At 34.3% G+C, this 18273-nt stretch overlaps 3 protein-coding genes and 1 pseudogene across 3 annotated transcripts; 2 read left to right on the forward strand and 2 right to left on the reverse strand.

Moving 5' to 3' along the window:
* Nucleotides 1-6607: 6607 nt before the first annotated feature.
* Nucleotides 6608-8014, reverse strand: LOC133325681 (zinc finger protein ZPR1-like). The gene has a single exon (XM_061534406.1). The coding sequence runs from the start codon at nt 8012-8014 to the stop codon at nt 6608-6610; it is 1407 nt and encodes a 468-aa protein (XP_061390390.1).
* A 4513-nt stretch (nt 8015-12527) lies between these two features.
* On the forward strand, nt 12528-13670 carry LOC133325682 (replication factor C subunit 5-like; annotated as a pseudogene).
* A 1499-nt stretch (nt 13671-15169) lies between these two features.
* Nucleotides 15170-16536, forward strand: LOC133325683 (replication factor C subunit 5-like). Its single transcript, XM_061534407.1, has 6 exons — nt 15170-15210; nt 15271-15335; nt 15400-15850; nt 15911-16125; nt 16188-16265; nt 16350-16536. The coding sequence occupies exons 1-6, from the start codon at nt 15170-15172 to the stop codon at nt 16499-16501; spliced, it is 1002 nt and encodes a 333-aa protein (XP_061390391.1). The 3' UTR covers nt 16502-16536.
* A 919-nt stretch (nt 16537-17455) lies between these two features.
* Nucleotides 17456-18202, reverse strand: LOC133325684 (glutathione S-transferase theta-3-like). The gene is made up of 3 exons (XM_061534408.1): nt 18085-18202; nt 17661-18023; nt 17456-17598 (listed from the first exon to the last, which is right to left on the reverse strand). Exons 1-3 carry the CDS (start codon nt 18200-18202, stop codon nt 17456-17458), a joined length of 624 nt encoding a protein of 207 aa, XP_061390392.1.
* Between the last annotated feature and the right edge of the window lie 71 nt (nt 18203-18273).

Genomic DNA, 18273 nt, shown 5'->3' on the forward strand with positions numbered 1-18273 from the left:
AGCATAAAATAGAGGTCTATTGTTACTCCTCTTACAGGATTGGCATACAACATGTACAACTTATGTGGGTAACAGTGTGAGTGTGTGTGTAATTGCGATAAACATACTATGTATATGTATTTAAGATTGTCCTAAAGGCATTTTATATACATATATATCACCCGCTCGCCACCAGCCAATGTTAATATATTTCAACTTAATGCCTACACAGCACTGTACCAAATAAATGTGTTGTGCCCTGTCGTTACATACGACCTAGTACCAAAACAACTGCGTCTTAACCGGGAATAACGACAATCTTACACAACAGCCAATACTATGTTTTTACATATTCCCTTTTATCATGATGTTTTTTAGGCCGCGAAGAAGTTTGAATGTTAACAAAAAGCTTTTAACAGGATGTGAAAAAATTATGTTATTAAGATTTGCCTAGTTGAGCTTTTTAAAAAGTTTACGAACCTCTCTTCAATTTATTTAGTATGAGAAAAAGTTGGCAAGCAATTAAAAATAAAACAAGTAAAAAATTTCGGTCTGGCCGGGCCGAACAGTTTGTAGCCCCCGTCTTAAATCTATTGGGACTATTTTTGGGGACTATGTTATGATGTTATGTGATAGTAGGTTGTTCATGTTCCAGAAAGGGAACATTTTAAATTTATTTTTTATTCACCAGGAGTCCGATATTAGCAATTATAGACATTCCTATGATTTGTATACCGGTAGCCTTCCAGAACCCTTTATACCAAATTACAGCCCCATCGGTTGGAAAATTCAGTTAAAGTCTTCAAAATACCGAAAATGGGATGGTACCGTTCTATGGGAGCTATGTCAAACCGTATCCTGACTTTGATATTTTTTTTTGTAGAAATGTTCGACACCCCACAAGAATTTTATAAATCAAATTAGAGAGCATTTAAAAAAACATGCTCTCTAATTTGAAATTCCCAAAAAGTGATCCAATTTTGATCATGCCTAGTAGGAAAATCCCACGAGAAACTGAAAAATCAAATTAAAGCCAATTCGGTTAAAAAAACGTGCTCAAAACTCACCAAAACACGAATCGTGGGGGCTACCCGGAAACATGGGTCAATGTTGATAATTTTTGGTAGGAACATTTTCTACACAATGAGAATCTAAAAAAAAATATAAAATTACAACTACCACGTGTCAAAGCTGAAAAAAACACTGAAGTTTGGGATGTAGCGTTATATGAGGGATTCCCAAAAAGTGTACCAATATTGGTCATTTCAGCAATATTGGAAAATACCCGGAAATATAGGTTAATGTTGACAAGTTTTGGTAGGGACATTTCCTACCCAATATGAATCCAAAATATTAAATTGATCTTAAATTGGTTGAAACACGTTCGCAAGCTCCCCAAAATATCGATATTTGGAGTGTAGCTTTATATGAGGGGCTTCCCTAAAAGGTGGATCAATATTGAAAATATTTAGTAGGACAATTTTTACCATACCACGACCCAAAATAACAAATTACAAGCAATTAGATAGAAACGTGTGCCTAAAACCATCCAAATACCGAATATTGGAGGGTATCCTTATATGGGGGCTACCCTAAAAAGTGGACCAATACTGATCATTTTCGGTAAGAAGATTTGATACCCAATGAGAACCAAACGTAGCCAATTCGGTTGTCAAAAATTCCCATAATACCGAATAGTTATGGGTACGGTTACAGGGGACTATATCAAAACGTCGCCCTATATTCCCCACTTGCAGTACCAACGATCCTAGGAGCAATTGCAATTCCAGGGCAAAATTTCACATGTATATCTCAAATATTCCTATCTCTTCTGTGATTTCAACACACAGACGGACTTTATGGGTTATCCGATGAAATCCGATGCGTTGCAAAAAATAAGATGTAATAGGCGCCTCGAGTTCAGTCAAAATTCCTTCAACCGGTCGACTATAATATGAGAATATGTGTATGATAGGAACTTCAACATTCCGAAAGACACTTCGATGGGAATATACGGCTAAAACTTAAAAAATTCCGAAAATGTGACAAGACCTTTATAAGGGGGCTATGTCAAAACATAAACCTATTCTAAAAATTGTTTGCTCACTCCAATGATTTTCACCCTCCAAAAACCCGGAATGCCAACAGCCACTTTGGCGAGGAAATGCGGCTAAAACTTTCGAAAATGTGGAGACAATTCTACATGAAGGATATGTTAAGGGCGCCATACACTATAAATCATGCCGATGAACCCCTTTTTGTATATGTGAGATTGACTAGTGCATGGCAAACTCTTCAATCACTATTCCAAAAAATCGATTTTTGTCCAAAAAAATCACATTTTGAATCGAAAATTCAGTACTTTTTTATTTCGTCACAATTTTATTATTTGTATACTCAAAATTATTTACTGTCAACTTTGAAAATTAATAAAATTCACCAGATTGAAAGGGTTTCATTTTCAAAATCAAAACTATTTTGATTTTCTTCATGCATTGTTTATGTCACACATACATAAATAAACTTCCCAGTTGTTCAACCCAGTAGTTCGAGTAACTGGTTATAAACTAGTTATTTTACTAATTACCTGTAACTACCACTAGTTACCACATCATGCCCTAGACTGGTGAATTTAACATGGGTATGTCATTGGGGAAGTCAATTGTCCCCTGCCTGCATTACCAGTAACCAGTCATTTGGCTAGATACCATTGTTAAGTATTATTCCTAGTTACAAATATATAGCAAATTGGCTATTATAAAAGTTTGGAAAATTGGAAATATATATGTTATACGGGAAATGTATTTCTTATATATTTCATAATTTATATACATAGTTTATGTTTTGCTTAATTTTATCTGAATATTTACGCCGCTATATTGACATTTGCATTTTTTGTTTCTTGACCGCTTTAACATCCGTTCTCATCACGAAATATTGAAGCATCTGAAACAGAAAATAACAAAATATAAATAAAGACATGGGTCTTTTTGGAGAATATTTACCTATTCATTTAATTATTTTCTCAATCTGTTGGATTCTTCTGGAGTGACATCTATTGAAAATCTGTAAGATAATAATGTTGAAATATTACGTACATATATATTTATTGTATTGCAATACCAAAACTTACCCAAGATTCGTCATATGTTTTTTTTTAAGATTCCGAGACTTTTAATTCAACGGCACTTCATCTTGTATATCGTGGATATATATGACTTATATATGCTTAAAAAAATATTTTTGAAAAATGTTGCTTCCACAATTCTGAAAATTACAAAAAGTCTGAAGAAAATGACAATTCCTTTTTTGTTTTGTTTGTCGATTCACTACATTTTGCACTACCAGTAACTACAGAATTAGATAGCTTTTTCAATCAACAAATGAAGTCAATAATCTATTTTGTGTGCCACTTTTGGGCATAAAGTAACTAGTGACCATAGGAACTAGCCATATAACTATACAATAGCAGACAATTTCTATTCATTCCCAGTTGTTCAATGAATAGAAATTGTCTGCTATTGTATAGTTATATGGCTAGTTCCTATGTTCACTAGTTACTTTATGCCCAAAAGTGGCACACAAAATAGATTATTGACTTCATTTGTTGATTGAAAAAGCTATCTAATTCTGTAGTTACTGGTAGTGCAAAATGTAGTGAATCGACAAACAAAACAAAAAAGGAATTGTCATTTTCTTCAGACTTTTTGTAATTTTCAGAATTGTGGAAGCAACATTTTTCAAAAATATTTTTTTAAGCATATATAAGTCATATACAGTGAGTGTAATAAGTATTTTGCCTCAACAAAAATTTGAAAAAATTCCAATATATACGTCTGAAGCCAGCAAATTAAAGATGTAAAATGACTTATGTATGATGAAGTACATTTGTGGACATATTTAGATCGTATTTCTGCAAGAACCACAGCGTAAGACCTATTGGTCTCGAAGATATCGGCCGAAATATATAACAATCCAAAAACGTTTATCACAAAAAAGTATTTTGCTTTTTATTATTATTTTAGAAAAAATTGTTATATAGAACACGTTTGGTCTTTTTATAGTTACCATTGCGTGTAACGACATACTATAAGTGAGTTGGCAACGATTCCAATAAACCACGGCTTTTGTTCGCGAGTATTTTCTCACATTTACGTTCATTACATTCTCCAGCAATATTTCATTTAATATTTGGTAATTTCTCGTCCTAATCTCAAAAGCAGAGTATTAAATATAGTCGTCGCGGATTCAAAACCTAACAAATATGTTAAGAATAATAAAAATGAGGTTTTACAAAACATATCGCGAGGACAGGACCTTAAAAACTATTGAAACCAAAATCCGACAAACAAATTATTTAAAAAAATATCGCGAAACCCCATTTTTCTAACTTCGAAAACTTTATGGTTCATTATTACTGATCTAGGAACCAAAATATACTATGAAAATAGCAATAAGGAGGTCAGATTCAAAGATATCGACGGTTTTCTGGCAATAGAAATACATCTTATTTCGAAAATAAATAGATCGGCCCGTTTATTCCCTACTGCATTTTATTCGCAACTGATGGTGTTAATCGGAGATAAAATATAGAATGCGTATTTGCCACCAGCAACCACAGTTTTTCAAAAGACAAAAGGATTTGACTAATAATGATGTTTTCTCCCAACTTCATGTATTGGTTTTTATTACTCTTGCTTTAGAACTGTTCATATCTTTGAATCTGACCCCCTTATTGGTATTTACATTGCATATATTGGTTCCTAGATCAATATTACTGGACCATACAAATTTCGAAGTCAGAAAAATTGGGTTTCGCGAATTTTTTTTAAGTAATTTGTTTGTCGGATTTTGGTTTTTATAGTTTTTAAGGTTCTGTCCCCGCGTTATATTTTGCAAAACCTCTTCTTTATTATTCTAAACATATTTAGGATGTTTTGAAGCCGCAAGGACTATGTTTAATTCTCTCATCTTAAGATTAGGACGAGAAAATACCAAATATTAAATGAAATACTGATGGAGAATGTATTGAATGTAAATGTGAGAAAATACCCACGAAAAAATGCCGTGATGTAATGGAATCGTGGTCAAATCGCTTATAGTATGTGGTTAAGCGCAATTGTAACAATAAAAAGACCAAACGTGTTCAATGTAACAATTTTTTCTAAAATAATAATAAAAAGCAAAATACTTTTTTGTGATAAACATTTTTGGGTTACTATATATTTCGGCCGATATCTTCGAGACCAATAGGTCTTTCGCTGTGGTTCTTGCAGAAATACGATCTTAATATGTCCACAAATGTACTTCATCATACATAAGTCATTTTACATCTTTAATTTGGTGGCTTCAGGCGTATATATTGGAATTTTTTCAAATTTTTATTGAGGCAAAATACTTTTTACACTCACTGTATATCCACGATATACAAGATGAAGTGCCGTTGAATTAAAAGTCTCGGAATCTTAAAAAAAACATATGACGAATCTTGGGTAAGTTTTGGTATTGCAATACAATAAATATATATGTACGTAATATTTCAACATTATTATCTTACAGATTTTCAATAGATGTCACTCCAGAAGAATCCAACAGATTGAGAAAATAATTAAATGAATAGGTAAATATTCTCCAAAAAGACCCATGTCTTTATTTATATTTTGTTATTTTCTGTTTCAGATGCTTCAATATTTCGTGATGAGAACGGATGTTAAAGCGGTCAAGAAACAAAAAATGCAAATGTCAATATAGCGGCGTAAATATTCAGATAAAATTAAGCAAAACATAAACTATGTATATAAATTATGAAATAAATAAGAAATACAATTCCCGTATAACATACATATTTCCAATTTTCCAAACTTTTATAATAGCCAATTTGCTATATATTTGTAACTAGGAATAATACTTAACAATGGTATCTAGCCAAATGACTGGTTACTGGTAATACAGGCAGGGGACAATTGACTTCCCCAATGACATACCCATGTTAAATTCACCAGTCTAGGGCATGATGTGGTAACTAGTGGTAGTTACAGGTAATTAGTAAAATAACTAGTTTATAACCAGTTACTCGAACTACTGGGTTTCAAAAAATAACACATACTATGATAAATGCTGTACGGCATGATGTATAGTGTATGGGGCCCTTTAAAACATGGGCCTCTTTGATAGAGCCTAGTCCAATTTTAGAAGAAATCTGGAAATATTCCTAGATCCAGAGGTATTCTCGAAATACAAACTAGTTAATGAGAGAAATGATGTCAGAACATCACCAAAATTCTCCTAGTGAGCAAGCACCTATCCTACAGTAGGTTTAATGTGAAGTCTAATAACTTCGTTACTATAACGATTATATTTAAGCCATCGTATCACCGTGCCCCAATCCCCTCATTTCCATTTATGGCGTTATTTAATCTTAGAACAAATTCGTTATATTCCATACTATTTAATTCGATATAATCAACAATCAATAAATCCCATGATCTTGGTTGACTAAAAACAAACACATGTATTAGTATTTAAAATATATAGAAACATTTAATTTATTTCAAAACAGAAATTTATTTTTTTCTCACATCTTAAAATAATAAAATAATAACCTAAAAACTAAAAGAAAATCTCTACTTTATGACTCTTCATAATTTTCCGTTTTAATATCATTCAGACCCAATTCTTCATTTTGTTCATATGAACGTACATATTTTGTTACTTTCAGCTTATCATCGGGTTCATCGGTGTCACTCAACGATTGAACATAACTATTACCGGCTGGATCATCCAAAACCAATGTTGCGGGCATTTCCAAAGACAATATTTTTTCGAATTTTTCAATGAAACCTTTGAAGCGATTTTTGAAGGCTTCATCGGTTGAATCTTGGAACATGACATCATTACCCTCAATTTGATCTTTCATGGCGGTTAGGATACCTTCAACGGTTGTGAAACGGCCACCCAATGCTGAGGGGCCAACTTCACAATCCAATTCGGGTATGAGTAAGTTGCATGTTTCCGATTTCAAGACATCACGAGTTAGGTCTTCTTTGCAATCAACACGCACCTCAAAACGGGTACCTTTATCCTCGATGCCACCACCCGATTTAACTTCATTTGTTTTACAACCACAAACATCACATACGGTGGCCATAATAACAACTTCTTTGAAATGGGGGATTTTTGTCAGCTTCATATTTGTTTCGCATGGAGAACGACATTCTGGGCAAAGGGTTTGGAATTGTAAAACTTCGCCATGTAAATCTTCCAAAGTCCATTCGCCCTCTGGAATAGGTTTCAGCAATTGTTTGTCTTCCTTTAAGATCTTCTTTTCGCCTTCTTGTACCTCGTTGGCATCATACAGACCCAATAGTTGATCTTGTTCTTTGGAACGAGTAAAATGTGTTGTTTTACAATTGGGGTCATGTGCCGGTGCCAATGGATTCTCCACAAAACTGTTGCCACTTATGTCATCCAACTCCAAGGTGAAGTTTGTTTTCAACGACTTCAAATCATTCAATCGTTCAATGTAGGCATCAATGGCAGCTGCTGCATCTGGATGTTCAATGCGTCGCTTATCCTGATCTTGGCTAAGTCCGCGAATGGTACGATCGATAATACCTTCCACAGTTGTAATTTCACCCTTTTGCGATTGTGAAGGAATTTCCAACTCAACTTCAGGAATTTTTACCGATGTATAATCGGAGCGTACAACGCGACGATTCAAATCACTGCCAGACTTAACCTCCAATTTGATGTGTACACCCTTCTTTTGAATTTCCGAAGCCGATTGAATTTCATTGTTTTCGAAGCCACAGAACTCACATTTGAATGACATCAGCACAACCTCTTTGAAAAATGGAATCTTGGTCAAGAGGAGGCGCGTAACACCCGTTTTGAAACAATTCATACATGCCGATTCAATTTCTGTTGCCTCATTAACCGCTTCGTCAGCATCAATTTCTTTGAATAATGGTCCTTTTTTCTCATCCTGAACGGATTCACTGTTTGTTGTTATATTTTCCGTAGCTTGTGTTGCCATTGTTGGTTTGTTGTTACTTCGTTCTGTTGAATGCAATTGAATTTTCTCGTCTATCTTTAATAATTTTCCAGAATTTTCGCACTTGTTTTGCTTTTATATCGTCGGTCGGCGTATATGATATTGGCTATATGATGTATCAAGAGATGAATGAACAGACCGAAAACATGAGTTGAGTTGTGTTGATTTTGCAAACAGCTGGTGAGAGAACGTGTCATTCAGTGTTGAATACTAAAGTAGTAGATTTTGGTAGTTCATTACATTAGGCCTGTTCTATGTTTTCAGCTGTTTGTAATGATGAATAAATGGTATCATGGTATAATAATAAAAGGTAACAGCAAGTGTTGTTGTACAAAAAACGATACAACAACCACATGGAAATTTGTTGCTGTAAGTTCTACTAGTGTCAACTCATTTGACAGAAAAATGTAAACAAACAAACAAATTATCATCAAATTATTTTTATTTTGAAAATGAAATATTTTCAAATCCTCAAAATAAAAATTGAAAAACATGAATGAAAATCTATCAAATTTATATTTTTATCGCTTCCACATCTTTCCTTTAATTGAGCCATTGCCATATATATGTGTAACACGTATGAAAATGCTGGGAATAGCGAGTTATTCCTTCAAGAAAGATTTGCTTCCTCAAACTTTCCCAGCAGGCAGATTGAGTAAATTGAATACGGAAGCACATTAATAAAGAACAATTTCAAATTGTATGCGTTCCCAATTTTCCTGTTGGGTGATTTTTAAAAACATAATTTGTCAAATTCATATTGACACTAGTATTACGTTGGAATCAAATAAGCTGGGATTTGCTGTTACCTTTTATAATTGTACCATGAAATGGTATATTCCAAAACATGCAAGAATCTTCTATGACTCGGAATTGTTTTCTTTATGAATTCGAAAACAGTTACCACCTGACACATTTCCAGGTTGTCTAAAGGAAAATCTAGCCAGTAACAGCCTTACCTAAAATTCAACTAGCTCGTTCGACGTTTTTCACCACAAAAGTAGAACACATGTATTTATATGAATGTTACCGAAATACATCGAACGTAAAAAATTTCAAATTGAAAAATTGCAACTTCGAGAACGTATTTTTATTTTTTTTTTCTTTTGTTGAAAATAAAAACAAAACATTCAGGAAATTTGAAATTTCGAATCGAAACTTAAAATATGTGGATTAATTTAATAAATTTTTAATTTTATTTGGGGTTTGTATTATTCGCTGGAAGATATGGATTCGACGTATTTGGGTAATACGGCCGTACACAACATTTTGCCATAGTGGGGAAGTTGAATATTTTTGTACGCCCCGTCGGATTTTAGTAAGAATTGTGGATTGGAATATAAAAAGAAACAAAATTACAGATATCTAATTTGGCCCGTACGCAATAATCGAATAGCTTAAACTAATAAAAATTTTGTTGCGAGCCCTCATAAAGGCCCAAGTCCGTCCCTGCAAGCAAAAAAAATTTTTGCGTGGAAATGCCTTTAGGTGAGACCTTTTTGCCTCCATGGCGGTCTCAAAACCATGCATATTAACCCTAACTCCCAAGTGGTAGATATGATGGGGGAGCTAGGGAAACTAAAAATGTTAAATAAAGACCCCTGTACACTATAAAGGGGGTAGCCATAGGATGCGGGTATGGCTAGCCATGCCCAAGAGCCTTTTGGGTGTATGGTATAGCATTTCAACTGGCATGTGTTCGTTGTATTGTGCCAGAACGATGGGGTGTTCCTATTATTGGATACAACCATTTTAGTTGGTTAGTCTCCTTCACCATCGGAGACTAGCCCAGGAAAAATTTGCCACATGGGATTGAATCTGGATGCCACCGAAATATTTTGGTGTAAGGCAAACCCCTTTACCAGATATTTCGGCGACCACCACATCCTTCCACATGCGGCAAAGCATACCTGAAATAAGGAAAGAAAATATGATTAGTAAAAAAGGTAAGTGTTGTGATGTGGGCGGGTTACGGGCTCACATAATGGAAGTAAAGGACGATTGTGACCAAGGTTGGGTGGGCAGATTAGCCTCAGGTTTAGATCTCCATAGGGCAGCGATGCATCTTTCTGTTAGTATATTTGTGATTGTCTTCCTTCTCGTTGCGTGGCCGAAATTGGGATAGCAGGGTTGGGACTACACCCTAGGGAAAAGATCGACTAAGTTAGCCGGAGGCAGAATATCGTTATCCGTTCCACAGGCCGAGGCACACGTAACAAGTTATGGATTCTTGCAGTACGGGAACAGATCAACAGTAAACATTTACTCTAAAATGTATATTTTTTTAGGCCCGTAACTGAATTCAGTTTGGAATTTTTACCCATCTCTTTGGTGTGCGTAAGAACCACATTTTTTCCTGGAAGAAAAAAAGAGATTTTTGAGTGACGCCAAGCTAAGCATAGTCCCGTTATTACAGTATCTGTCGAGCAAAAGGAGTGAGAATAATTAAGAGTTAAAAAACTAACGCAACTACAAGGAGTAAAACGGGGACGAGCAAATATAACGGAAGCAAAAGTGTTACGAGGAGTAAAAATAGCAGCAGCATCAAAAAAGCGATATGAAGAAAGCGGACTTCAGGAAAAAACACTACATTGAACAAATCAGACAGGTTTCTGGAAGCATGTTATCGGGTGAGTCCTCGCAACCTGGTACAATGAAAACTGAAACTAATTTTAATTTTTTGTATGACAATGACCACAGAGGACCATATATAGTTTATATTGACAAGATTCAAAAAGGAAATGACCGTGTTGGAATCATAAACAAGTTATATTTTCAATTTAAAAATTAAGGGTGTTCTACATGTGTTAGGGCTAAAGTTACCTTGAGAAATGCCACAGCGTTAAATTTAATATTTACCAAATTTGCTCAATTTATATATCAAAATTGGTATAATTTTTGGCATTAAAGCAGATATTTCTGAGGACGAGCTGAAGGGTGCAATTCAGTCAGATGTCCCAATTTTTAAGATGTCGAGGATGGTGGAAGGCACACGTGAAAATATGGTTTAAAGGCTTGGAGTTGGCGCACGCGGTCAAAATTTGTGAGTACCATAAAAAGGTAGACGCTAACAAAGATTAGAATCATTCAGGAGATGTTTTTTTTGAATTCTTTGTGAATTTCCCAGTGCCTTGGAGAAAAAACTGCCCGGCCAGACAACGAGCCTCGGCAAGAGACGAATAGAAAGATACTAGCAGGCAATATTGATAAAACCTTCCCAACTCTGGAAGTGATCAACAAATATGGATTGACTTTCTTTTCTTTTAAGGAATTGCTAGTAAAAAGCGGAAGGTAATCAAGAAATGAAAGCGCAGCTGGCTGTTGAAAAAATAAATCATTTTCAATATACAGGATATGACCTTTTTTCCCTTACAGATCAGTGGCCGGAGACATCACCGGCGCTGCTTTCTTCTAAAGTAAAATCTGTAGCTTAGCTGCGCATGGAGAAATGGCTCTGAACATTCTAACTATAAGTAGGACGTGAGCCAGGAAGCAGAGGAGATAATAGGAAAAAAAGCTGTGACCCATTATGTAGAAGATACCCGAATGAATGGACCAATAATCAAAATATTTGAAAAATATTATTAGATTGTTCCAATTTTGGATCAAATCGGGAAATGTTTATTATCATTTTAAAGAACATTATTTGGCATTTATTTTTTTGAAGATAACTCGTTCGAGCATTTCGACTGGTAATTGTCGAATGACTTGAGTAGAAGAAATATGGTACAGATGAAATCTCTAGTTTGTCGGCATTCTATTTTCAAGGTATTTCAAAATTTTCGTACTGTGTATATTAATTAAATCCTTTTAAATTCTCATAAATATGTTTCTATAGTCCTGATTTATATTAGGCGAGTTTACTTGCGGCAATTTTTATCGTTCTCTTTTGAACTTGCTCCATGCGTCTATACAAGGCAATTCGGTTTCCAAAAAAAATTTTTATTTGTTGTTTTTTCACATTTAAATATATATAAAATGTCAACAAATACGAAATACACAAAACGAATTGCCAGAAAATTGTCGGTACGAGCAATTTTTTTCCATTTCTATTCCCCTTGCCCCTCTCTCCTACAAAGACTTGCCGCAAGTAAACTCGCCTAATCTAAATCAAGACATATATAAAATGTCAACAAATACGAAATACACAAAACGAATTGCCAGAAAATTGTCGGTACGAGCAATTTTTTTTCATTTCTATACCCCTTGCCCCTCTCTCCTACAAACAAAGACTTGCCGCAAGTAAACTCGCCTAATCTAAATCAAGACATATAATGTTTGTATTTCCAATTAGATTGAGAATTTTTATAGCGGCAGCTTACGATACGTAATGCACTAACTAAACCCCAGCAGTACTAAAAAATACATCACTTCATTGTCATACCGGCATTTGACAAGGCAAGGGCGCAAAAAGTTGTTTATGTCTATTGTCTCTGTCGTTTTGTTTGGCTAAATTGAGTTTATCGCGATATTTTTGCAAATTAATTAATAAAAAATGACCGAAGAAGCCCCAGCAAAAACCAGTCGGATGCCATGGTGAGATTTTCAAGAAAAAGTGTGCAAATAGGAAAAATAATTCCATATTTTTAACTTTAGGGTTGAGAAATATCGGCCATCGAAATTGGATGATTTGATATCACATGAAGAAATTATATCGACAAGTAAGTTTTAAATTCTAGAATTTCCCTACAGATATTTAATACTATATCATATATTACATTGCAGTTAATCGTTTCATAAACCAAAAACAATTACCCCATCTGCTGTTCTATGGTCCTCCCGGTACGGGTAAGACCAGTACGATTTTGGCATGTGCCAAACAACTGTATACCCCGGCACAATTTAAATCAATGGTTTTGGAATTGAACGCATCCGATGATCGTGGTATTGGTATTGTTCGTGGACAAATATTAAATTTTGCCTCGACACGTACCATCTTTAGTGGAACCTTCAAATTGATTATATTGGACGAGGCAGATGCTATGACAAATGATGCCCAAAATGCTCTGCGTCGTATTATAGAAAAATATACAGAAAATGTACGATTTTGTGTTATCTGTAATTATTTGAGCAAAATTATACCGGCTGTACAATCAAGATGTACACGTTTTCGGTTTGCCCCATTGACACCGGAACAAATTTTGCCACAATTTACAATAATACACCTTATTATGGGGTAATTTTGCTACTTTTATTTCAGATTAAATGTCACCGAAGATGGTAAGAAGGCCTTGATGGTTTTGTCCAAGGGTGACATGCGTAAAGTACTGAATGTCTTACAAAGTACAAGTATGGCCTTCGATGAGGTCAACGAAGATAATGTCTATACATGTGTGGGTCATCCATTGCGTCGTGATATTGAAAGAATCCTTGAAACGTTGTTGTCATGCAAAAGTTTTGAGGGTGCTTATGATGGTGAGTTTAATTGGTTATGACAAATGAAAATTCATAACATAATATTTATATTACTCTTTTAGAAATCCAAAGTATCAAATCTGTCAAAGGTCTGGCTCTAGATGACATCCTAACGGAATTACATTTGTTTATTATGAGGCGTAAGTTCAGAATAAATTTGTTTTTAAATTCAGTCAGATGTCCCAATTTTTAAGATGTCGAGGATGGTGGAAGGCACACGTGAAAATATGGTTTAAAGGCTTGGAGTTGGCGCACGCTGTCAAAATTTGTGAGTACCATAAAAAGGTAGACGCTAACAAAGATTAGAATCATTCAGGAGATGTTTTTTTTGAATTCTTTGTGAATTTCCCAGTGCCTTGGAGAAAAAACTGCCCGGCCAGACAACGAGCCTCGGCAAGAGACGAATAGAAAGATACTAGCAGGCAATATTGATAAAACCTTCCCAACTCTGGAAGTGATCAACAAATATGGATTGACTTTCTTTTCTTTTAAGGAATTGCTAGTAAAAAGCGGAAGGTAATCAAGAAATGAAAGCGCAGCTGGCTGTTGAAAAAATAAATCATTTTCAATATACAGGATATGACCTTTTTTCCCTTACAGATCAGTGGCCGGAGACATCACCGGCGCTGCTTTCTTCTAAAGTAAAATCTGTAGCTTAGCTGCGCATGGAGAAATGGCTCTGAACATTCTAACTATAAGTAGGACGTGAGCCAGGAAGCAGAGGAGATAATAGGAAAAAAAGCTGTGACCCATTATGTAGAAGATACCCGAATGAATGGACCAATAATCAAAATATTTGAAAAATATTATTAGATTGTTCCAATTTTGGATCAAATCGGGAAATGTTTATTATCATTTTAAAGAACATTATTTGGCATTTATTTTTTTGAAGATAACTCGTTCGAGCATTTCGACTGGTAATTTTCGAATGACTTGAGTAGAAGAAATATGGTACAGATGAAATCTCTAGTTTGTCGGCATTCTATTTTCAAGGTATTTCAAAATTTTCGTACTGTGTATATTAATTAAATCCTTTTAAATTCTCATAAATATGTTTCTATAGTCCTGATTTATATTAGGCGAGTTTACTTGCGGCAATTTTTATCGTTCTCTTTTGAACTTGCTCCATGCGTCTATACAAGGCAATTCGGTTTCCAAAAAAAAATTTTATTTGTTGTTTTTTCACATTTAAATATATATAAAATGTCAACAAATACGAAATACACAAAACGAATTGCCAGAAAATTGTCGGTACGAGCAATTTTTTTCCATTTCTATTCCCCTTGCCCCTCTCTCCTACAAACAAAGACTTGCCGCAAGTAAACTCGCCTAATCTAAATCAAGACATATATAAAATGTCAACAAATACGAAATACACAAAACGAATTGCCAGAAAATTGTCGGTACGAGCAATTTTTTTTCATTTCTATACCCCTTGCCCCTCTCTCCTACAAACAAAGACTTGCCGCAAGTAAACTCGCCTAATCTAAATCAAGACATAATGTTTGTATTTCCAATTAGATTGAGAATTTTTATAGCGGCAGCTTACGATACGTAATGCACTAACTAAACCCCAGCAGTACTAAAAAATACATCACTTCATTGTCATACCGGCATTTGACAAGGCAAGGGCGCAAAAAGTTGTTTATGTCTATTGTCTCTGTCGTTTTGTTTGGCTAAATTGAGTTTATCGCGATATTTTTGCAAATTAATTAATAAAAAATGACCGAAGAAGCCCCAGCAAAAACCAGTCGGATGCCATGGTGAGATTTTCAAGTAAAAGTGTGCAAATAGGAAAAATAATTCCATATTTTTAACTTTAGGGTTGAGAAATATCGGCCATCGAAATTGGATGATTTGATATCACATGAAGAAATTATATCGACAAGTAAGTTTTAAATTCTAGAATTTCCCTACAGATATTTAATACTATATCATATATTACATTGCAGTTAATCGTTTCATAAACCAAAAACAATTACCCCATCTGCTGTTCTATGGTCCTCCCGGTACGGGTAAGACCAGTACGATTTTGGCATGTGCCAAACAACTGTATACCCCGGCACAATTTAAATCAATGGTTTTGGAATTGAACGCATCCGATGATCGTGGTATTGGTATTGTTCGTGGACAAATATTAAATTTTGCCTCGACACGTACCATCTTTAGTGGAACCTTCAAATTGATTATATTGGACGAGGCAGATGCTATGACAAATGATGCCCAAAATGCTCTGCGTCGTATTATAGAAAAATATACAGAAAATGTACGATTTTGTGTTATCTGTAATTATTTGAGCAAAATTATACCGGCTGTACAATCAAGATGTACACGTTTTCGGTTTGCCCCATTGACACCGGAACAAATTTTGCCACGTTTGGATAAAATTATTGAAATGGAAAAGTGAGTAGAATTTACAATAATACACCTTATTATGGGGTAATTTTGCTACTTTTATTTCAGATTAAATGTCACCGAAGATGGTAAGAAGGCCTTGATGGTTTTGTCCAAGGGTGACATGCGTAAAGTACTGAATGTCTTACAAAGTACAAGTATGGCCTTCGATGAGGTCAACGAAGATAATGTCTATACATGTGTGGGTCATCCATTGCGTCGTGATATTGAAAGAATCCTTGAAACGTTGTTGTCATGCAAAAGTTTTGAGGGTGCTTATGATGGTGAGTTTAATTGGTTATGACAAATGAAAATTCATAACATAATATTTATATTACTCTTTTAGAAATCCAAAGTATCAAATCTGTCAAAGGTCTGGCTCTAGATGACATCCTAACGGAATTACATTTGTTTATTATGAGGCGTAAGTTCAGAATAAATTTGTTTTTAAATTTATTATAATTTTGTATCTTTACATCTCTTTTGTTTTTGTTTTATTTTTCTACAGTGGAACTTCCCATGAGCGTCATGAATAAAATTATCATAAAAATGGCTTCTATAGAAGAACGCTTGGCCAAGGGCTGTACAGAAGGACCCCAAATTACTGCATTGATTGCGGCATTTTTCATAAATCGAGATCATGTTACATTAGAAAGTTAAATGTCGCAAAAAACATTATTTTGTTTCTATGTGTAAGTTATATTTAATAAATATTAATATTTAAAAATACATTTCATATTTTTATTTTTACGCAGTAATGAAAAAGAAAGCCACAGCAAAATAAAGCTATTAGGAAGTTTGACCCTATCTGCATTTTCGACTGTATAAGAATTGAAAACGTCATATTCCGGTATACAGCGTAAGAATTTGAGAATAATTTGAGAATATACATTAGTTTATATTTGCCTCCACGACATGAAATTAAGTTTTAAAGCCAAGGCTCATTGAAGTGATTCAATATGAGGTCGATTTTTTGACAAGTATTTTCGATATTTAAAACTATATAAAAATTGTTATATAATATATAGATAATTATGCTTTTCGGTAACATTGCCCCACTTACAATTTGAAACCAGAAAACGGATGCGCCAACAAATGATCAGCTATTGATTGCAATCATTATACCCTACACCATATTGTAGTACAAAGTATCATCGAGTCGATTTATGTATTCTGTTCGTCTGTCGTCAGTTCATGTATTTTTATAAACAATGTACAGGTCGCAATACCTAAATCTTTCAGCTCAATGACGAATCCTAGCCCTAGATGAGGCTCCCATTTTTTCCATCCCATTGCATGTAAATGTTACTCCAAGTAGCCAATGTTTGTCAAATTAAGACAGCGTACCAATTTGAGCCTAGACCAACTTGTAACAATAGCATACGGATTTTTTATTGTAAATAGGTCCTGATTTGAAATTGTCATTCTAACAATCTGTATAATATATTTTTCTACTTCTGTGGCTCATTCCTCCGTTAGCCAACATTCCTCTGTATTAACATATTGTATATGAATTTGCTCCCCGTTTCAAATATCTAGAAAATAAACCAATATAACTTTAAATTTCCATTTGAACTTGAGCATTTTTTTTTAATTTTAATCAACAAATTTCATTTACAATTTCGATTTAGTTTCCTTTTCATACATATATACCATTCGATGAGCTTCGTTGAAAAACGGATGCAGCTCATGGCGTACCTTTTCGATCCACGAGTATATTTTGGGATATTTGTTTTTAATTTCATAACCACAACATCCTAAAAAATACAACAAAAAAAATTATTTTAAAATTATTATTTTTAAATAATCAACTACTCACTTATTTGTTCAATTTCGCATGCACCAAAAACATCAGCTGCCGTCAATTTATTACCGGCTAAATATCCCGTATCTTTTAACCATAGATTTTCCATCAGGTCTAAATCCTTTTCCATTAGTTTGCGATATTTTGCCACTTTAGCTTCTGAGGCAGGTGAACCAAATGCTTTCTCCTGGACCCATTGAAAACGAAAATAAAGGGAGCATGAAGTACGAATACCCGTGTGTTGCCATGATAAGAATTCATCTACTCGTGCCCTTTGATGTAAGTCAATGGGATAAAAAGCATTGGAAATTTGATCTTTAGCCAAACAATTTAGATTAAAACAGTGGAATAAATCCAAAAAGTAGTTTGAACTCTTGTCTAAAAGTATATATTCCACAACATTGTGGTATTTCTTATACCCAACATTAATAGATCTTACCTTCCAGCAAGTTGATGGGTTTCGCCTCAAACTTCGTACCACTTGCTTTTAGTAAAATATACAAAGCCCTGGAGGGCTGTGACAGAAAATCAAAATAATATTCCAAAGTTGAGTCCATTGTTTTCATAGAGTGCTATAATCTATATGCTTGAACAGTTAACAATGTTTTAAAATAAATATTTGTTTATC

The sequence above is a fragment of the Musca vetustissima genome, unplaced genomic scaffold (genome assembly GCF_032173495.1).
Source record: "Musca vetustissima isolate MV318-11 ecotype Yass unplaced genomic scaffold, APGP_CSIRO_Mvet_v1 utg14722, whole genome shotgun sequence".
Lineage (NCBI taxonomy): Eukaryota > Metazoa > Arthropoda > Insecta > Diptera > Muscidae > Musca > Musca vetustissima.

Excerpts from the sequence above, each read along its gene's own strand:
- LOC133325683 (XM_061534407.1), top strand. The coding sequence starts at position 15,170 with ATGACCGAAGAAGCCCCAGCAAAAACCAGTCGGATGCCATG. Across the intron at positions 15,211-15,270 it reads AAAACCAGTCGGATGCCATG|GGTTGAGAAATATCGGCCAT; the intron begins GTGAGATTTTCA and ends TTTTAACTTTAG. Across the intron at positions 16,266-16,349 it reads ACATTTGTTTATTATGAGGC|TGGAACTTCCCATGAGCGTC; the intron begins GTAAGTTCAGAA and ends ATTTTTCTACAG.
- LOC133325684 (XM_061534408.1), bottom strand. The coding sequence starts at position 18,202 with ATGGACTCAACTTTGGAATATTATTTTGATTTTCTGTCACAGCCCTCC. Across the intron at positions 18,024-18,084 it reads ACCCATCAACTTGCTGGAAG|ACAAGAGTTCAAACTACTTT; the intron begins GTAAGATCTATT and ends ATATACTTTTAG. Across the intron at positions 17,599-17,660 it reads ATGCGAAATTGAACAAATAA|GATGTTGTGGTTATGAAATT; the intron begins GTGAGTAGTTGA and ends TGTATTTTTTAG.
- LOC133325681 (XM_061534406.1), bottom strand. The coding sequence starts at position 8,014 with ATGGCAACACAAGCTACGGAAAATATAACAACAAACAGTGAATCCGTT.